General features: G+C 31.6%; 1 protein-coding gene across 1 annotated transcript in view; it reads right to left on the bottom strand.

Moving 5' to 3' along the window:
* Positions 1–2,278: 2,278 nt before the first annotated feature.
* The window catches only part of LOC134233238 (uncharacterized), a 39,314-nt gene continuing 18,068 nt past the window's right edge, over positions 2,279–23,524 (bottom strand). The window contains exons 9-11 of the mRNA XM_062715217.1: positions 3,781–3,823; positions 3,527–3,614; positions 2,279–3,329 (exon numbers count right to left, since the gene is read on the bottom strand). Of these exons, the coding sequence (XP_062571201.1) occupies positions 2,924–3,329; positions 3,527–3,614; positions 3,781–3,823 (537 nt within the window). The 3' untranslated portion in view covers positions 2,279–2,923. The remainder of the gene's footprint in view (positions 3,330–3,526; positions 3,615–3,780; positions 3,824–23,524) is intronic.

Below are 23,524 nucleotides of genomic sequence, written 5' to 3'. Positions count from 1 at the left end.
ATTCTCAGGTAGTGTAGATTCTAGTTTGTTCAAATGATGAACGCCTGGAGGGTGGGGGGATAAATTCAAGCCCGATGTGCTCAGGTGAGCGCTGTGGCACCTGGGCCTCTTGTTTTTAAATTAAATTGATTGGACTACCGAGAGGCACGTTCGGTCAGTCTGGTCTATTTTGGAAAAAAGTGATTTACCCAAGGGACCAGAATTAATTATGGCTAATTAAACAATTAAACACTGTGAAATTGTAAATCGGGTCAAGTTGTATTTTCTAAGAAATGATGTTTGATTTTTACTCTATTTAGGTATTGAATATTTCATTGAATGTGGCTCACAATTTATAAATTTGTCTCCTTTAAATTCTGTCAAATTAATGTACAATTTTCTTAAGGACATATAACACAAACATTTTTTTTCTGTGGAGGAAACTTAATATCATGTAAGAAGTTTAGAAAAGTGTATACTTCTTAGAATTTTTTTCGCCTAAGAACTTGAAAAGGAAATAGACTTGGAAAAGAATAAAATGTATTTGAAATTTATAATACGTATATGGATATATCAGTAGTGTAGAAATGATAAGAAGGTCAAAATAGCATGACCTCACGCACACGCACGTGTGCTTTGCTTTGATTGACTGAATCGAAAGTATACCATCTCTCCTTGTTTTTTTAAAAAAAACTTCACTTTCATATAAAAAAATCGATATAAGTGTAGTTACACATACTAGATTATTATGATTTTTTGACGTTAAAAAATGTAACAGCTCGTAAAATTTTACCTTACCGTGGCGTCTAAATGAATTAACCCCTGAACACTGAACACTGTTAAGGGGATTCAATTTAGCATAGTGAAACGTTAAGTACGCAATCACAGCACAATGCATACAACTGTACATGTAATACAAAAACATAAATTTACGAATTACAATAATTTTATATATCCTGAATGGATAACATTAGAAATTAAGAACTGGGTACATCCCACTAATTATTTTTAGAATCAGTAGGAGAAGAAAGTAGTGCAGAAAAAATTACAAGTTCCTTAATTTGCAGACTTGCATAAAAAAAATGTGTGCAGATTTAATGAACGGAGCCTCACACTTGTTGATAAGAAGTATCTTTTCTATCAAAAAAGGTTGGCAAATGTAATTTTTCAAGAAGATCAGCAAAATTGTTTTGTATTATAACGCCAGTGAGAACTCTGAAATTCCTACTTTCACCCTTATTTTCAGAGGTTCCCGCAGACAGACGCATTTTGCCGGTAAACGAATCTGACATGCCACCTAAAGATTTTAACCAAGGAAAGACAATTTGATGTGCTTTAATATGAGGGGTCCCTCACTTCTGAACGAAAATTAGGGACAACGCTATAACATGTATAAGAAGAAACGTTAACATTGTCGCGTATGGGAAAACAATTAGTGGACTATACCCAACTGTCACAATGATTGATAAATTTGACCTTGGCCTGCTCAGAAATCTAAATAAAATTGCTTAATAACGTCATCTCATAGTTCTGACCCAATGTCATGTCATTTAGGTTCAAAGTCATTGAAAGATAATTGCGAAATTCATGAAAAACATTAATTGTCTGATTAAATTTCCTACAGATATCAATCAATTTTCTCTGAAAATAATTATTATACTCCCCGATTGAAAAGCGGGAGGGTATATAGAAATTGGGATGTCCTTCCGTCCGTTTATCTGTTTGTCGGTGTGTCTGTTACGATTTGGGGTACCCATCTCTTATCCGCAACTCCATTTACACCACTGAATGAAATTCGATGTAACAGATTCTTTATTACATATTGTGCACCTCCTATTTTTCATTTCGATCTAACACATATTTTGGGTTTCCCACAACAAAATATGGACACTCCAATTATATTCACATGGGAGGCAGAGGTATCGTATATTGAGCTCACTGCTCACAGTACGTCAATTTTTTTTTTTTTTTTTTTTTTTTGATTTAAGTTTTTATATTTTTCACTCATACACCACAACATTGCCACTTTTCCTAAGCATTTAGAATAAAATTAAAATTTGTGAATGTGCAAGGATGTGTCAAACACACCCATCCATAAATTTCGATTTTTAATAACATTTAGATAAAATAAGATTTTTTTTAAAAATATTCTTGTGAAATGTCATTACAATATATTAGTTATCAAACAGAAAATATTTACTTCAAATCTGTGTCTATGCAGTTTTGTATTTTACCAAGGTGAGTCTTTTTTAAATAAATAATATTCACTTAAAACAAAAGATTCAAGAGAAAACACAGATACTTTCAGAAAAATATATTGATACTAAATTAGGAAGCATGAACAAAGAAAAAAAATTTATGCTTGCAGCTATAAGGACGCCCGTAAGAAATATGCCTTAAAATAAACCAACAAAATCAATATAATCTGGACATCTTTTTTATTGAAATGAGATTAAATTTAATGGGAATAGTACTAATGCATATGTTAGTTTGGTGTCTCAACAGAATTTGGCCAAAGCGATTTCATGTACATCAGCTGTTTCTCGCGTGACATGGTCAAAATTAAAAAAATATATATGCACGGATAGAAAGATCGTTAAAGTTCAACGATGTTCTGATAATTTTTCACCAAGAAATTGATTGTTTTTTCTTTAAGACAAATATCTAAACCCGAAAAGTGCTGGGATCATCTTCCCCATGTCCAGGAATTAAGAAAAAAATTAGCCGTCGGTTGATACACATTTAACACATTTACTGGGAGGATACATGTGTCAATCCAGATCTGTTGTATCTGCATATTTTGCATAGAATATGTATTAGTTAAACGCATGTAAACTAAGTAAGCCAACAGATTCAAATTTACAATACTTATAGCAAAATTTTGTTTAAAAATATAGCTTTTCGATTTATTATTTATTGGTAAAAAGTTAAATTCAATAAACAATTAAACATTTTCTTGATGACATTTCGACAATTCGATTTTTGAAATTCTGTTTGTGAAGGCTACATCGTAACCAGATTCTACAATAGTATCCTTCTTTTCTTCTTGACAAGGGATGTTATATGTGGGAGGAAGATGAAGAGAGTAATGAAATATATCAGATCTCTCTATTTTTCGGGACTTTGTCTGATGAAGTTCGTCATAATCTCCATCCTGTTTTGTACAGTAAGGGATCTCTTGTTCCTTGACGACCTCGGTGGTCTCAATATAACTTAGGTTTGAGTGCCCAAGATGACGAATATCATCTTTTGTATAGCGTTTGTTTTTATTTGATATTTTTCTTTTTTGTACTATTTCGTAGTCTGTCTTGGTTGCTGGGGTTTCCTTTGTTTTAGGTTGTCGTCTCTTTCTGAAATGTCAAAGACCTTTATGCATAATTGGGAATGCTTATAATGAATAAATAATAAATTTAATTCTACAATACTTCTACTCCAGTGTAAAGCATCGATTCATTAAATATTGATTCACAGTTGTATATCTATTGAAACATTAACGGTTTCATAAACAAACAATTACAATTAAGTATCTCAAAACCATTTTCAGTACCTTTTACAGAGAATCAAAAAGATGATAATTGCTGTTCCAACGACAAAGACAGCTGTTGCTGGACCAATGATTAATCTGATATCTAAATCTAAAAGTTTTAAGCTTCATATTATAATTAGTAATTAAAATGGTACCTAATATTCATTGGAACATATACAGTGACGTACATGTGTATTTATTGAGACCTTGTATTTTTTTTACCAAGGTAAAAATATATTACTTCCAAGGTATACAATTCGTCTTTTTATACTTACTTGATTCACCTGGAGGTTCATTGTCAGGAATTTTTGTAGATAACTGTAAATAAAGATGGAACATGTACTGTAAAATCACATGTTTTCCTGAGGTCAATGTTTAGTGGTTTTAGCAAAACCTATTAGTTCAAAGGGGCTTGAATTCGTGGATGAAGAATTATTGAGAGTTTATGTATGTAATATTTTACATTTTGTGGTGGACATACCTCGAAAACAACGAAAATTAGCCCTCACGAAAATATATGATTCCACGATATACAAATATTCAAATTCTTTTAAATGAGCTTTAAAAGAAGACTGTGCGGTTTGAATTGTGCATTTTAAATATAATGTTCTTAAAGAGTTATGAAATTGGCTTTAACGTGAATTGAAGAGATAAATATGATAAATCTTTTAAGAATAGAGCATGGAGGAGGACTTTTCTGGATTTTTTTTTCATAAAATTGGTATTTTTTCTAACTTTCATGAAGAAAAGACCGAAATGACTCATTTTTGTGGTTAATTTCCTTTAGAAAATAAAGTCCACATCTGTCGCCCATTTCAATTGCCGATTATAATATGCTACATGCTTCGAAAATCAGAAATCTTGAAATATATTTTTGAGCAAGGCTGTGCTCTATGTTTTTGTAAAGTAAATTCTACTGAAAATTGATGTCTTCTGCAATTTTAAAAGAAAATACGGAGAAATGCTCTAGATATAGTTAATGACATCAGAATTAGGAATTCAAGGGTTGTTTTGGAAAACCAATAAGTATTTTCTATTTTAATTTTAATTACTATCATTTGGATAGGATGAATTTTATTAAATTACTTTTAAAATTTAGAAAGAAACAGGGCAATATTTGCAATAAAAATATACCTTATTCTCCAGAGAAGTATGTAAGTGAACATTTAGCCACGTGCATAAAGTTCAGCTATATTTGTTTAAGTCAAATGATTGAAAATTATTGCTATACATGATTGTACATAATCATCTTTAGACTTTAAAAATTTGAATTTATTCATCACATCAAAATGTTAGAAGTGTAAAAAAAATCAATGACATACTTTCAATATGATCATTTCATTATATATGATCATTTATAATGCATAGGTTGATTCAAAAGTAATGTCACGGTGTCCATATCTTTTATATAAATATATATTTAAGAAAGACAAAAGGAGCTCAATATCTTAAATGACAAAATCAAAAAACTTTTTCAATCTTTTTTTCAATTAAGGTAGGTCCGTACTTTCAGAATTTTCTGTCAAACTAATAATTTTTTAATTTGAATACATTGAATAAGTCTTAAACTAACAAAAACACCCATAATAATCTTTGCAGATTAATTTTCATACAATATGTTTCGGATCACATACCTCTAAAAACTCAACAGCCAAAATTGAACATAAAGAAGTGCGATATCAAAGAAGAAGGTATGGTTTCCATACAAATTTTGCCCTGTGATTTTCTAAAAAATGAAACTGGTGTAAAAGTTGAAAACTAATGCTTTATAAATAATTGAAATTCAATGCAGAAAAATCATACAAGTCATTTTTCTCAAATGTGTTTCTAAATGCTAATTATGACGTCATAAACATGTGCATTTTCCCGTATTTTCTTAAAAAGTTGCAGAAGACACAAATTTTCAATGGAATTTTCTTTCATTTAACATTGTCCACAGGCATCGCCCACAAAGATCTTGAGATATGTGATTTGTTATTGAATTTTGCACAAAATATAAAAAATTAACGTGGGCGACGGCTGTGGACACTCTTTTCTAAAGGAAAATCACCCTTGAAATGTGCCATTTTGAGGCATTTTCTGTTGAAAATAAAGAAATGCTTCACATTAATGACGTAATATTTGCGGAATGGTAAACCTTCACGCCATATTCTTTCCTGATTTATCAGAGTCATTTATTTAACTAATATTTCAGCAAGTTTCAAAACTTTTTGATGTCATTACATTTTTAGGGCGCAATAAAGCTAAAACCATATCTTCTTCTTTTATTTAAATTATGCACCAAATCACATCAAATTCATGTTAAAACTTATGAAAATTTAAAATATGCATTTGCCAAGAGAATATTTGAATCTTTATTGCAAAACTTTAACTAATTGACATTGAATCTGTCCATGTCTTTTAGAAAAAAATCTCAATTTTTTTTTTTTTTTTTTTTTTTTTTTTTTAATAACTCTCAATATCTAAACTGTTTAGATGCCATTTTTTTCTTTAAAACTATGAATAACTATATCTAAAGTTAACAAAAACACATACTTTATTGTGGTTGACCAGAGAATTTTAACAAAAAAATCTTTTGAAGACATATACCCCCATTTTTGGAATATCAATTTTTTCAATTATTCATTGCAAATTTTTTTTAAAAAGTAAAAATTAAATGGATGATATAGGCTTAAAATCAATAAAAATAGATCTGAAGTTAGTTTGCTAAAACAAAAATAAGAAAAGCTTTAGGTCGATAAAAGCAATTAAGAATTTTGTGTCTGTGTATGTACCAAATGACATATATCGATCCTATGGACATAGTGCAAAGTGTTATTTTCCAAAAATAATGTATATTAAATGCTTTGTATACACAATAACACTATAATAAACGAAAATACACTTGCTAAATTATTTTCAATCACCCAAAAATATTTTATTTCAATAGACAAGTGATAATCAGAATTTTATATTGATGTGTAAAATTAAAACCGGATCCGTAAAGGTATGGACCTTCTTTAAATGACGGCATTGTTTTATTAATCATAAATATTGCTGTTTTATTCTGATGCTTTGAACGAAGAAAATGTTGAAATGGAGAAAAAACAACTGTTTTTGCTTCCATATGGGGAAATCGCGAGTAGAGTCAGCAACACTGATTAATCAGTCTCAAAGAGGGAAAAATGTAAATACGAGAGGTGTTTTATGGTGGTTTTTGCAATTTTTTGGCGGGTTATGGGTCATTGAATGCTCAGCCGATGACTAAAAGGCAAAAGATCGGAGGTCAAGCGAAAACGTTCATAAGTCTTAGATTGTCAAAAAAGATAAAAAAAAAGTCACGATTAGAGTGATTCGAGAAACTATAAATTTGTCTTAGGGAACTGTTCTAATAATTTTGATAGAAAACTTAATCATGAGTTCACTGAGTGCGCAATGGTTGCCGAGAATTCATCGGAGAAGCGACATATGTGAATGAGTTCGTGAATCTCAATTTGGTGTGTAAAGGAGATAAAAATAAAATTAATGTCAAAACATGGATTCATAAAAAAAAAAATTAAAAACTGGTATGCAAATTATTTGTGAAGTTCGGTCTTATCTGATATAATGCATGCATTAATCTATGATTATTTTTTTCTTTTCTAAAGCTACATGTATAAAAGAAAAAAGAAAGATTACTAAAATAGCATCTGAAGTCGTTAATTAACTTGTTGTTCCTTATTTTAGTGTTTAATTTCCCACCGTACAAGATGCACGTTTTTTTTCTTTCATTAATGATCAAAGTTTGCGAATGATGTGACATTTTACTTAGTTTACATATTAACATATATACATGTAGTTGGTATGAATAGATATTTTATGTAAGGAAAAGTTGCAAAATAACTTAAACATTTCAAAGTGGAATTAAAGCTTGCTGTAAAATAATTCTACGTCAATAATTGAAATGAATATATGATTTCCTTTTAATCATTAAAGGTAAGGTTTGCTACTACAAGGAAATAAATCAGCAAACCGTTTGAAAACGGCGAATTTAAACCAGTGGTGCTAAGCATTCAATTGGTATCACTTTCTCTGAACAAGATTGCAACAATATTTTGTAAAAACTCACGCATTAGAAAACATGTTTCTAAAATACTTCAGATCAATCCGTTTATTATTGTGTATTTAGTAAATATCTACACGTACAAGTACTTACGGCTGTGCAGTTTACTTCAGTTATATTGTCCTCGAAACAGTTTACAAATTCACAATGGCTATATTTGCATTTTTGACATTTGGCGATTAATGTTTTGTCGAAAATGGATTCTCCTAAAAAAGATAATAGAAACTGTTGCACTATTATTTTTTTTAAACTGTGTGCAGTCCATCATTATAATTTATAATAGTTTTAAATATATATGTACAACAGATATCAAATATTTCCCCCAAAAAAATCTTTTACAAGTTATTGTCTTGCAAAGTCATTTTCCTCTTCAGAATTTCTTAACAGGCCAACTTAAACAATTGAGATAATTTGAAGAAAAACAATGCTTACCTTGATCTTCCGAAACATATTCTTCTCGGAAAATTCCAATCCACAATGGAGCGTCAGATGTTGTATTGATTTTTGCACATGTCTTCTCAGCTTTTGATAAATCACACATTCCAATTTCATTTGTATTGTTTACAGATTTACATTTTTGGAAAGATAGTCTCCAGCTTTGTCTTGTAGAATATACTTCTACAAATCAATTACATGTACAATACAGATATGGTTGAATACTTAGTAACCTGAAAATTCAATTTGAATCTTTAACAAAATGAAAACTTGTTTTCGCTGAGTAGATAATCAACATTCTCATTCTCTAAATTTTTCAGATTAATCAAGAATGTTGCCTTTATTTTATATAGAAAATGTTGTATTGTACATAATCAAAGATCTCATTAATAAATGTAGTATTTAAAATTTAAAAAAGTACATTATTTTATTCTAAACTTACCAGAAATACTGCAAATGATTCCCAAGGTATCAGTACAGTCAAGTTGCTTAAATCTAGAAACGTCCTTCTCGCACTGCATGGCGATACATCGTTTTCCGACATCCGTAAATTGATTACATTTACTTATATCTAATTTATTAAAATATAACATTAATTTTTGTCCCAAAATATTCTGTATTCCATGCTATTCAGAAATATAATATTTGTAAGGTTGATAATTTCACAAAGTTAGAATATCTAAATTGATAAAATTTTGTTTTTATTTATAATTTATTTGATTTCTTGTTAAATCTTTAGATAATCAAAATCGTAGAGAAATACCAGTTTCGGATGAAAACACATTAAAAGCTTCCCCTCCGCCACATTCAGTAGAGAAAACATCATCATCCGCATTTAAACAATCTCTATTGCACTCATCCCAGGGAAGTTGAATTCCTATGAAATCTGTCTGGAGACATACACACTCTGTAGCCTAAATGTTTTGTTAAGAATCTCAACAATATTACCATAGCCATATTCATGTTTGACATTTGTATATTTAAATAGATATTTTATAGTTTACTTTGATTTTATTTAAATGTGAAAATAAGTAATGTATTAAAATGTCAAATATCATTATGAACTATGATTTTTTTTATACGGAAAATTCAAAATTGAATGCAAAACACTGCATACATTTAAAGCGTAAACACTAAAATGTCGTCTCAAACAGTGTTCTTGGCATAGTCCTATTGATGGGAATTCTAGATCTGACATGTTGATTATAAGTCCACCTCGTAAATTGGAATCTTTGTAGCAGCCTTGAAAATCAAATACTTTTATTTATATTATATATGATTAATACAGATTTGTGAGCATAACATAATACATGGACCCCTACATAGGTGGGTTACCATGTCCATGGAGAGTCAGCATCCGCAGTTGAGAAGCCACATTCTGCCGTGGGTTCCATGTAAAGATCAAATATATGGAATAGAGTACCATTCCGTATAAAAACCAAGATCTGGTATGTGGTATGAAACATGACAGCCAACAAATTGCCAAATGGCAGATAATATTTTATTTCAAGTTACTGAAACCAACCATAGAATATACTGATGTTGCCTCGAAACAGGGTTGTTGAAATCTTTGTAGCATTAATTTATCTGTCAGTGGTTGAAAAAAATTGGTTGCATATGCTGTATGTTCTTGACTATCGAATAAATTGGGTAATCTTGATACCATCTTGAGTTTAAAGTGGGATATTACAACATAAGCATGGAAAGTGGACGATGGAAAAAAAATATTTCCATTTCTAAATTTTTTCTTTGTGATAACTGTTTTGAAAGTTGTGGGAATTTATTTCTTAATAATTCTGCCGGAATGTAAATTAGGCAGGTCGATAGGTCAGCAGTTAAGGAGGCCTAATACGCATACATATCTCGTGCGCATCTGTCTCTGTGTCTCACGCTAAGAAGGCAAAATATGCATGTAATTCTCTTGCGGCTGCCTTTGTGTTTGACGTCAGTGTGCGAGGACTATTGAAATTGGCATGGAAGTCTTCGTGTATTTTAATTCTATTAGTCAACATTTTTAATGTCTAAGTCTACAATTTTAATTCACAGTGAAATGGAAATATAAGGAATTACTGTCTAGTTTTGAGAGTATGCCAGGCATCAACAATAGTGGGAAACATGGGGTAATTTGCATAACGAGCGACAGTGATTCCTTAAAAACATTTCATTTGACAAACAAGATTGTGGTTGTTTGACTTTATCATCTATTATCAGTAAAACGTCAACAACTTCTCATATTTATGTAAAAATAAACCTTCATCACCTGCATACGGAGTTTATTTGTTTCAATTTCTTCGATACACAGTAACAAGACCATGGTCTACGTATGAACAATTTATAAAACGAGGCAAGTTATTGACAAACAATGGAACAAGAAATTTCTCAGTTAAAATCATCATTTCGTAAGTTTTAATGCCAATGAAATTGTCAGCATATACAATTTAGCATTGAGTTAAATGCTGACTGACGATTTTCATACTAATTGTTAGCCTCTTATAATTATACACTATATTGACGATGGATTTTTTCGTTGTTTTCCGATTGTGACATTTGGAGGACCCGGCGGCAGCAACCTTTCAGCAACTGCAAGAAATGCTAACTCCTCCATGGCAACTGACACCATTTCTGATGTTAGATAAGTCCGTGTTTGATCTGCTCCTATTTTGCATTGTTTTATAGATTTTTGTTCTTGAATACTCTTGGTTATCTCCATAATTTGATGTTTCAGTAAAATATTTACTCATGAAACAGATATTGTTGATTTTGCGGTGTATTTTTAAACATGCTTTGGTTCACTCGTATATATTTGCCTACAGTATGACGGAGGTAACTTTTATCTAAATACAATTTAATAAGTCGTTGATACATCTAAAATATCGAGTAGAAGTCCACAGCAGTTTTTTTTTCTTCCCAGTTGTAAGTATTTTAATAAGTTATCGATCAAATTAGTGCATAACCAAATTACAACAAATTGTTGAAGGGTATCGCAACGGTTTAAAAATCTCATCGAACAGAAAGTATGTACCAAAAATACTACCTAAGATTTTTATCCACTGAGAAAATCTTTTATGTTTTCCAGTCCAGATAAAATCAATTGAATTCGATGCATTAGTTGTTAAACGTTTGCTAGAATTTCGACACAATTGTTGTGCTTCAAACCAGTTATATGCATCAATGTTTCCTTTGACTACAAGTCGAAAAAAAGCAAAATTAATGTTACACTCACATTTCATCCAAAAAAAAAATGATTTTAAACAATCCAATATTCAATAAAATATACCATTCTTCTCCATTTTTCATGTCAAGTGAATTAATACATCTATACCTTTGAATAGGTTTAAAATTAATCATTGTATTTCAGGAAGATAAACAGAATGAGAGAGAGAAAGTATTTACCATTGATGCAGCATACAATTACATTGATTATTATTCCTATTTCTTTCATTGTATCCATATACCAATGCAGTCTAAATCATCCAAATGCTTCCTTCTGGTGTTTAAAGATTTCCTGGAAATATATTAAAAGTCACGTTTTCATAATTATATGTCATATTCTTTCCTGTGAAACTGTTGATATTTAATCATTTCTCTCTTTATCTCCGATTTATGTTTACTTAGATTTCCAAAGTGAGTGTTTGTGGTAAAACAAAAAATGAATGAAACAAAATGTGTTTGTGAAACACTATGCGCCCGGCGGCAACAAAATTAAAAAAAAAATATTTTTAGCATATAGGTCACAGTCAAGGTCACCAGGTCATTAATCTTGGTGTCATTTGAAAGAACGTGATTGGTGAATTATGCATACTAAATATGAAGTCTCTATCTCTCATGGTTCAAAAGTTAAGGTGAATGTTCAAAGAAGCTATTTTTAGCATGTAGGAGACAGTAAAGGTCACAAGGTCATCGCCCAAGGTGTCATGCGAAAGGGCTTAATTAGTAAAGCATACCTGCCAAATATTAAGTCTCTATCTTTCTTCGTTCAAAAGTAATGGCGAAGGTTAAAGTTTGCCAACAAAAAAAACTGTATTCAGCGTGTAGGTCACTTTCAAGGTCATTGACATGGTGTTAAAGAGCTTAATTAGTAGTGCATGCAATCCAAATACGAAGTCTCTATCTTTTATGGTTTGCAGAAAAACTTTAGCATAAAGGTCACAGTTAATGTCACAAGGTCATTGACCTTGGTGTCCTTTAAAAGGTCTTTATTAGTGGAGTATACATACCAAATATGAAGTCTAAACCATTCCTGACAAACAGACAAACAGACAGGACAAAAACAATATACGCCTCGGATCTTTTGATTCGGGTGCATAAAAATGGAGAAGTATTTTATAAAACAAAATAATCTGCCTCATTAATATTTTGCTATTAGGGAATACTAAAAATATTTGTTTTAATTGATTCCTTAAAACAATTTAATTTTAAAAAACGCTCAAAATTTAGTTTCATCTTCATCTTTCAAAATACATTTTTTCAATTGATACTCGGGATAAAATAACTTGGGCAACTTCGTCGGTTAATTAAACCGAAATGCCCCAGCAAGACAAAAACCAAACAAATAAAATAAAACAAACTAGATTACAAATACGCTCGTACATTATCTTTTCATTAAATGTAAGCACTAAAACTCTATTTTTGCAGCTTAAGTACATATAGTACTTCCTGATCACTCCAAAAGTAATTCTCTGTTTAAATTAAATGCATCATTGGAGTAAACCTTAGGAGGAATGATTGAAAAATTTAAGTGCTTATATTTTAAAGTTTCTTTTAAAATTTATCCTGCTCCAGCATCGGGGATTAAGCATATGATTCTTAAGTGGCGGGTTCAGATGCCACTGTGGGACTTGGAGACTGGTAATTAGGATAAGACCGTATCAACTGAGGCCCCGTGTCACAGTACGTGGATATGTTTTCTCTTCAAGTATAGAATTTGCTTGATTTCAAACTGTTAAATACTTTATATTTTAACAAGATGTACAATTTTGAGAGTTCTAGACATTAGTACGTGTATACAAAAATATTTAACATTGAATAATCCTGCAGACAAACCTTTCTGACATGAACAGATTCCCTTCCAAATAATGTTTGTTTGTCTGTTGTTTAGCGCCTCTCTCGCTATTAGTCATATGGAGAAGCCACCACTTGCCGGTGGAGAGCTTCAGCTTCATATTCTAACCTATGCTTGGCACTTAGTGGCATTGAGCAGTAAGGGATCTTTTTTCTGCTAGCAACTACAGCGACACAGGTGCTTGGTTTATACGGTTTTATCTGAAGGACCAGTCTCTACGTCCCACACTAAGATACAAACCCGCTACGTAAGGGCGAGCTCCTTACTTCGTGACTCTAGAGCAGACGCTTTAACAACTACACCAGGCAGTCACCCCTTTCATATAATGTATTTTAACAATTTATTCATCATTAAGAGTAACAATGTATTGATGATGAATTTTTTCTCAATTTTGCACCACAGATTCCACTGTCAACTTCCTTGAAGTCCTTGAACCTAGGCCAATTCTGGGTATATACACATAATCTCTTCTCAATAAACAAAAATAATTTGTCTTACACCTAAAAAAAACTCCTTTAAAGTATAATTTGTAATAGCTACAGACTAAAGACCTATCACACAAAACCTGCAATATGTGTATAAAAATAGATTACGGTTTGAACAAATAGTTAAACCTGCAGTAAAATTACTGATTCCCAGGATACATGTACTCCTTTTACCAGATAAACTACATGAATTAATTACCATGCACACTAACTGCAGAATCAGATTTAAACTTTGGTCATACGTATTTATTTTACATATATCGAATTAAAAATTGGAAACTGTACATTTTTAGTCAAATAATCAAAAGTATGAAGAGTAAAAATTGATGCATAATGAACACGTATATGCATATTATCCTGACAACAAATTAAATTTGAAGATACAAGTATTATAATACGTAGAATAATAGTGATAACTTATAAAGTGAAATTTAAAAAAAAATATTGGATATCAAATTGCATTTCTTCAAAGGGATGTTTTTTTATTTTCAAACTTTTTAAATGTATATAATTTCTGAAGAACATTTTTCATATAAAACTGTAATTTCTAAAAAATTAAATAAGTCTACAAAACACATCTTCGAAGATCCCCAAGTTATATGAAAAAAGAGATGTATACCTTACCTTTTTGTCATGCGTTATAAAGTTAATATGTACATGTACATTCAAAAGCGCGTATTAAGCTACAAGGAAGAACATAAAATTTCCTTCTTTGCAAATAACTTCCTTTTTTCCTTAAAAAATGATTTGTGTAGATTTAAATGCCTTATTTTTAACACTATAAAGTATTAAAGAGGAAAAAAATCGTACAAAACAAGTAAAAGAACTAAACCTTAAATCTCATTTAAATATCCTCGCTTGAAAATTGGGAGAGCATAAGGCGATCGGGAAGTTCGTTCGTCCGTATGTCTAGCCGTCTATGTCCTTCCGTCTAACTGTCTGTCTGGATGTCCGCCTATTACGCTCTTGAGTACGCTTTTCTCTTTTCTGCAAATCTTCACTTTCCACTGACTAAAATTTAAAAAGTTTTACATAAAGTTTATTACACAGTGCCATTGTGCACCTCCTATTTTTAATTTCTTTTTTGATATAACACTTAAAATTCGGATCTCGCAGAGCAAAACTTAGACTTTGTTATTAAAACAAAGAAGAAGTAATTGATTTAGCTTAATTGTTCCCTAGAAATGTAATGTTATCAAAAGGTTTTGAGATTGGAAATACTATTAGTTAAGTATTTGAGTTTGAAAAATTAGGATAGAATGTGGCATGCAGGATTACCATTCTGCAAATATGACGTCATGAATGTAACATATTTCTCTATTTTAAACGGAAAAAGACTAAAAATGGTCAATATCAAGGGTAGTTTTTCTTTTAAAAAATAGTTTCAACTGCCGTGGGTGATGCATGTGGACATTATTATCGGAAAGGAATTCTCCTTGAAAAATTTTTGCATAAAAATCCAATTATGAAATTCGAGTATCTTTTACGCCATTTTTATTTTCTAAAAAATCACAGGGCAAGATTTGTATGGAAACCATAGCTTGTTCTTTGAAGAGTGTGTATCATTTCCTGAATTCATTGCTCACAGTACCTATAATTTATTTTAAAGTACTAACCAGCTTTAGCCTTTGACCCCAATCCCTGAAAGCCTAAGTCAATTTGGACCAACAGAGAAAACAGATTTATATTACACCTATCAAGCATATCACTTGTGGAGATGACAACAAAAATTGAAAAATACGTATTCAATCTTATTGTCATACTGCTAAATTTTTTTTTCAAGGTAGGAGGAGACCGACGAATTTATGTTTACCACGAAGCGCAATTTCTCACATATAACCACGGAACTATTCGTTAACGACGAAATCAAATCCTCATGAAGCAAAATATTTTTCTCAAACCACTATATCTTGACCCTTCAAAAAACGTGATTTGACATTATTTTCAATAATTTATTTTCAATACCTCTTTCAACCGGTCACAAAAGCCAGGTCGTAGGTCGCCTGCTTCGTGATAGAGAAGCTCGGGTTCTACTTTTTTCCTGCGCTGGTCAACTCGAAGATGTTAATATTTTGGGTAGTTTTTGTTTCTTCGCCAAGCACCGAGCACTAGAAGTGAAAATAAGTTTTTTTTCGGATAAAACCTGTAGAGATTTTTGGCACGATACAGAACCCTCGCTTCTCAAAGGTCCTGAGTGCCTAGAATACTATGAAGGACTAAATTTGAAGTCCTTCACTGGTATTTGGCAAAATTTTTATATGAATGAAAAGTTCTTACATGTAAATTCAACGTAAAAATAATAGTCAACTAACTTCTTTGATGATCTATGACAAATCCATATCCATTGCCGTATAGGAAATGCAACACTGGTACAAATTGTTTGAGATTTTAGTAATACATTGTAATTTTATTTTGAAAATGGATAGAGCCTTTCTTATTCATGTAAAAGCAGTGTTACAGTTGGGATAATCATTGTTTTTATAATTGGATAAAAATGAAAGACAAAGTTAAGTATTTTTCAAATAATGGGGTTAAATTAAAGAGTAAACAAATTTTATATATTTAATATAATACCCATTATATGCATTAATAATGTAAACGTGTAAACGTGTATTAATTTTATGTTCTAAAAGATACAAGAATTAATAAGAAGGCAGATTTATAGAACTGCCTTGCGAACAGAAATCACGCGTTCAGTCTTTTTACCGAAAGGTTGGTAGCAGCTGTGTTTGGAGCGTTATATTCTTCCTAAAAAAAATATTTAGCATGCAGCAGCCTCAGAAAGAATTATACCAGCATAATGGTAAATGCTTTCCTGTTCCTGTCTTTTAATATCTTGTGTGGTTTCATAATCGCAATCCCCACTTCTTACTACAAACACTGCGTGATCATAGGTTTCTTCCTTAACTTCCTTGCAAAAATCTGTTTCTCTAAGATGATCATAGACTCCTTCATTTTTCTCAATATTGGAATCCTTTGCTTTAACCATTCCCTTACCAGCTGAGTGTGCAGGACTCTTTTGCTGTGGTTCCAATGTTATGTTTGCCATGTCTTGTCTACTTGTGCATATTGATTTGTATCACCCTGCTGCTGATCTTCTATTTGATCAATGTCCTAAGTCTGTTTGCAACGTTTTCTCCATCTTTAAAATATTTCATTACAAATCATAATCAGAAAAGAACATGCTGAAAGATACACCACAGGAATTAATAGCATAATTAATAAATAGTTAATGAATATTAAAAAAAATGCTAAATGTCTAGAGATGTTATATCTTTAAATATATTTGCTTTTTTATTGAACGACAAGACAGCATTTTATGATTGCAGAATGCGAGCATTCAAGATCGAACCATTCATTGTACAAACATGTCGTCTGGTTAACTGTGTAATGGTGACATTTATGATGAGTAGTAATAGTTAGCAAAGAATTGTAAATTTTCTCCAAAATTTAAATAACTTCTTTTTTATTTTTGGTAACTTTTAACCTTAATAAAACCTGAAAAAGCAAATCACAAGGTAAGGCAGCGTCACTGGAATGATGTTATATTGAATACCAAAAGGACAAACGCTGATTCTGCATAGTTTTAATATAAATGCTCAATTTAAAAGAATATCCTTTTTAAAGCTATTCATTTGACATTACATATAAAATCTTTGAAAATGTTTCAGCAACAAGATAAAGGAGTTAATCGTATTCATAAATATTGGCACTCCTTAGCTATACAAATGAAAACGTGTATCAGTACAACCAACTCATGTCAATTTTCACCAATGTAAGTTCAATACGACAATAGAAGTAAACATTTATTTTATCCTTCCGTCGGTTGATTCGGTACGCAAAAGGATGCCCTACGTACATGTATGACCATGTATGACCAATTCTTTTGAAACACATTGATGAAACAAAAATATCAACAAGGTCGTTTAAAATCATCATTTTGTTAGTTCTATGGTCGATAAAATGACCTTGTGAGCAAATACAGTCTATCACAAAGTCAAATACAAATCGCTAATAACGTAAGACAGTGTGAGGATGAGAACATGTTTGAGATTGCTAACGACATGATAAGTCACGTGAGTGATTCTGTCAAAGTAGTTGCGGCGGCACGACTAAAGAGCAGAGGTTTCGGCAAACCCGGCCTAGTCAAAATTAGTTTCGGGATTTACAGAATGTTGAAGCATATAAATCGGTCTTCCTTAGATCCTCAAAATCACACGCAGAGAGATTGATAGAGCTTAACGCAAAAACTATCCTGAATCAGATTCCAAACGGCAACCAATTTCGCATAACTTCCAATGGAAGAATCGTGAAAAAAACTCAAAACTTACAACAAAACAACTCACCCGACTTTCATGATCAAGATCGCGAGAATCACCTGTAGGGACTTTCCCGGCCTGTTGACAATCTAAAATTAGGTCATTTAAATGTCTGTGGTTGGACAAAAGAAAATGGTGAACTTAGAAATCAAATTATTTGTGCGCTAAATTATGATATAATTGCCGTAAGTGAAACACATTTAAAAGAAGAAAATGTTATTGAAATTCAAGGTTATAAATGGTTTGGTTTTTGATAGAAGAGATATACATGTAAATGCACCAAAACCTTCGGGTGGCGTCGGAATTTTGATAAAAGAATGGTTAAAGGATCAGTTTGAGATAACAGTGATTGACAGAAAATTTGATGGAATCCTTGGAATAAAGCTGAAAAACTGTACTTCTGATTTTGAATTCATTGTGTTTGCATGTTACTTACCACCCGAATATTCTAACAGAGGACGAGATGCTCAAGGTTTCTATACACATCTTTTAACACAGATCTATTTAAATTGTGAAAGTGACGCTATTTTTGTGATGGGTGACCTTAATTCTAGAATTGGCAATTCGAATGACATACTTCAAGACATTGATCATGTTCCTAATCGCAGAGCTATAGATAACACTGTTAATCAACACGGACATGAATTAATTGACTTTCTCAATGAAGCAAATTTCTGTGTATTGAATGGTAGATTCCCAGATGATAACTTCACATGTATTTCAAGGAAAGGAAAATCCGTAGTAGATTATATATGTGTACCAATAGATGTATTTAGACGAATCAAGAACTTTACGGTATTAACTATACAAAATATTGTAGCAGAATTTGGATTATTGAAGTTTGTCGGGGAAAAATCAAAACTTCCTGATCATTCCGTCATCATGTGTGAATTTAATTTATCCGAATGTTGTTTAGTTTCTAGTACCCCAAAAAGTGAATCCTGCCAAAATCGTTTTCAATTTAATAGGATCCCAAATGATTTTATGTCAAGCGAATTGAGAAGGTCTGCTTTGATAGCAACAATTGATTTGATTGAAAACAGCCGAAAAACACAAGAAAGTATTGACGAGATTTATGAACAACTATGTGAAATAATCCATAATGAAATGGAATCCAAACTTCCAAAGGTTAAACCAAGAAGTAATAATAAACGTTTTAAAAATAGCAAACCATATTGGACTGACCACTTAACAGATCTATGGAACGCAACACGGGAAACAGAAAATAATTTTATACGATATAAGGGGGAAAGAAAAGTCAAATCTGCTCTTAGGCGGGAATATACTGAAGCACGAGATTTATTTGATAAAACTCTCAGACGCGCTGAACGCAACTACAAGAAATCATTTGCTAATGTTATAGAAGATATGAGTTCAACAAATCCAAATGAATTCTGGAATAAAATTCGAAAACTTGGTCCTAGAAATAAACACAACATACCAATGGAGGTTTTGGATGACGAAGGAAATGTTATAGCCAACGATCGGGAAATCTTGGAACGATGGAGAGTTGATTTTGAAAATCTGTACAACGGGTGTGGAAGTACCGAAATTGATAACGTCCATTACAACGAAACAAAATCAGATAAAGATATTAGAGAGCGTCGGATGGAAAAAGAATCTTATCAGTGTAACGAAGAAATTAATTATGATGTGTCGTTTCAGGAAATTTCTGATATAGTGATGCGTGCAAAATCCAATTCCGCTTGTGGAATCGACGAAATTCCTTACAGTGTTTTGAAATATCCAGTAGTCATCAACACAATACGTAGTCTTTTTCAACATATTTTCGATACAAGCTTGATACCCTCGGTGTGGAGGAAAGCTATAATATGCCCTATTCTTAAGGATCCCTCTTCAGACAAACGTGTCCCAATGAATTACCGTGGCGTGAGTCTGTTGCCATGCATTAACAAACTGTACAGTTCCTTTATAAACAAAAGAATTATGAGTTATCTAGAAAATAACGATATTTTAGCAGATGAACAAAATGGTTTTAGAAAGGATAGATCGTGTGAAGATCATTTATTTACGTTGAATAGTTTAGTCCAAAATAATAAAAATCACTATGTTGCATTTATTGACCTTCAAAAATGCTTTGATTTTGTTGATAGGGATATGATGCTTTACAAACTTTTGTTACATAACATAGATGGTAAAGTTTACAACTCGATAAAGAATATTTACCAAAGTTCAGAATCTTGTGTAAGAGTGAATAATAAGCTCACAAATTGGTTTAGATGCAAAACTGGTGTTAAACAGGGTGATAATTTATCCCCTACCTTGTTTCCAATTTTCATTAATGATCTTGTACAGGATATTAATAATCTTAATTTAGGCATAGAACTAGTTGATCGAAAATTGTCCATCTTATTATATGCAGATGATATCGCTTTAATAGCCAAGTCTCCAGAAGATTTACAAAGTATGTTAGATAAACTACATAGTTGGTGCAGACGTTGGAGAGTACTTATAAACACTAATAAATCTAAGTGTGTACATTTTAATAAAACTAGGTCAAGGGCAGCCAATTTTGAATTCACTATTGGACTAAATAAGTTAGACACAGTTGCAAATTATAAGTATTTAGGTATAACATTTACGCACACTGGTAATTTCATGAAAAACGCAGAAAATCTTGCTAAAGCAGGGGGGCGTGCACTAGGGAAAATTATATCTTCGATTCATAGTAATAAAGATTTCAGGTTTAATGCTTATGAAAAACTATTCTACTCTTGTGTCATACCTGTTTTGGATTATGCATCCAGTGTCTGGGGTTACAAAAAATTCCAGCCTATAGATAATTTTCAGAACAGAGCTATTCGTTATTTTATTGGGGTTCACCGTTTTGCTCCTACATTGGGGATTTATGGAGACACTGGATGGATTCCAAGTCAATACAGACGTTGGATAAATGCAATCAGGTATTGGAATAGAGTTTTATCCTTTAGCAATGATCGTATTACAAGAATTGTTTTTGAAGTTGATTACAATAAGTGCAAGAATAACTGGTGCAGTGATTTGAAAGATATATTACACCAACTAGAGCTGGATTACTATTTCGAGTCAAAGCTTATAGTAGATATAAATATGGTTCAATCAAAAATACACAATTATTACTCAAACCTTTTGAACAATGAGATTTTAAGCATTCCCAAAATGCGGACTTATGTTAATTTTAAAACAATGTTTGGTAGGGAAAATTATGTTGCACTTGATATGTCTAAATATTTACGTTCAATTTTAGCACAATTTAGATGTGGCATTTTACCTTTACGAATAGAAACTGGTAGATATCATGGTGAATCTGTTGAGGATCGAATTTGCACACTTTGTTTTAGAAATAATGTAGAAGACGAAATTCATTTTTTACTGCATTGTTCTTTATACTCTGAATATCGATCAAAACTTTTTGAAAACACTGGCATTAATCATATGGGGTGGTCAGATATGGATTTACTATGTGAACTTATTTCAAATTATCCTAGACAGGTTGCAAAGTACTTGTATTTTTCATTTATGCTAAGACAGTCCGTCATGTTCAGAAAATAATAATGCATTTCAATTTCATTTTCAACTACCAATAATCCTTATAATCAGACCCTACCAATCTTACCATAAAAAATGTATAGATATATATTTATCACAATTATGTTTATTTTTCATGCACTTTTTTGTTATTCTCTTAACGTTGTGCTCCTTATTTTCTTTATATATTTCAATTTTGTGTTTAAAGTGGCATATAGGCCCGATGGGCCGGGTGTTGATTGCTATTTTATACAGTCTGTAAACAAAAGAATTTAATTGTACACATGTCACTATAAATAAATAAATTACTTACTTACTTACTACTTACTACAAATGTAACGTGTTAGTCATTATTTACATATTTACATGTACACAATGAAATGTCAAAGGTATTTTGTTTTATTTACCGATCAAAAAAAAGGAAAAGGGTGTGACCATTCAGTAGGGATGGTCGTTCCTCCATGCCATCCAATCCCATCTCTGATAGCTAAGAGATCCTTCTTTTCTGTGAACGAGATTTTGCATTGTCTAAGGTCAGACGACACGTTCCTCAAATATATGATTTATATCTCTTGGTTTATCAAAACTTATTCAAAAATGTAATACTCTTGTTATTTCTAAGTTATTTTAGATATGATATGAAAAAAAACAATAACTACACCAGGAAATTGTGACATTGGCATTTGAAATGTTTACCCATATGGATTATATAATGCGAGCCCCGCGGAATAGAAATCGACCTTATTTCATGTTACGTCATAATGAGAAAAACGAAAAAACAAAAAATACATTTTTCAACGTAATTTTTCCTACTTTCTTATGAAAAGTAAAAGAGTGTAAATTAATTTTTACATTTCACAAACACATTTTTCATAATATTTTTTTTTAAAGTGAAGGTCGAATGTCATCAAATATATGCTAACTTTAATATTATTCTATAACCCCGTGCTGAGCCTCTACAGTAAGGGACCAGGCAAAATTTATCACAATGATGGGACCGGTACAAACAGGCATGGGAGAAAGAGATTTTTCATCGAGAAAAAAAAACATGGGATAAAAACATTTCTAGCATTATGTACCCATGGAACACATTTTTTAAATGAGTTACAGTACTTAATCCATTAGAAATATTCATTATATTTACATGTAAAAAGTGTTATTTATTTTTTTCAAAAAAAGTCTTATCTTTCAATCTCAAACGATGAAGACAAAGGGCAACATAGATCTTCAAATTAATGAAAATATAACAAAGTATGAAAATGAACAAACAAAAAAAAATTCATCGATATTTGAAATATCTGAAAGTAATCTGAAAGACTTCTTAGTTTTGTTCCAATTAGCTCACTAACACTAAGATGTTACCATGGGACAGTAACTTAAATGTCTTTTTTATGACTCTTAAGGCATTGGACAGATATTTTTATTTAATACGAATTGCACGAGACACGTACTTTTTTATGCCCCCGTAAACGAATTTATGCCTCGGTAAACGTAGTTTCGGGTGCATATAGTTTTTGTCGTGTCTGTCTGTCTGTCTGACTCTCTGTTTGTCTGTTTGTCCGCAAAAACTTTAACCTTGCCCATAACTTTTGATTTAGTGGAGCTATGACTTTTATATTTCACATGTGTATTCCTTGTGACAAGACCTTTCTTTGGGTACCACCAAATTTGACCTTTTGACCTTGACCTTGGAGTTTTACCCACTTTTACATGAAAATTTTACTTTGGCCATATCTTTTGAACAGTGGAAACCAGGACATTTATACTTCACTTATGTTCTCTTTGTTGAAAGACCTTTCATTGGATACCAACAACCTTGACCCTTTCACCTTAACCTTGTAGATTTCCTTACTTTTGAAAAAAACTTTAACCTTGGTCATAACTTTTGAACGGTAAGGGATAGGGCTTTCATACTTCATATGTGTAGTCCTTCTGAGAAGTCCCTTTATTGAATACCAAGAATTTTGACCCTTTGACCTTGACCTTTGAGACTGGCCTTCTTTAAAAAAAATGCAAACATTGAGCATAACTTTTAAATAGTTCATACTTTACATATTTAACTCTTGTGACAAGACCTTTCATTTGAAGAACTTTGACCCTATGTCCTTG

This window comes from Saccostrea cucullata, unplaced genomic scaffold, assembly GCF_032062105.1.
Source record: "Saccostrea cucullata isolate Sc308-1 unplaced genomic scaffold, CSIRO_AGI_Scuc_v1 ctg2375, whole genome shotgun sequence".
Taxonomy (NCBI): Eukaryota; Metazoa; Mollusca; class Bivalvia; order Ostreida; family Ostreidae; genus Saccostrea; species Saccostrea cuccullata.
This window is presented reverse-complemented; position numbering and strand designations above follow the sequence as displayed.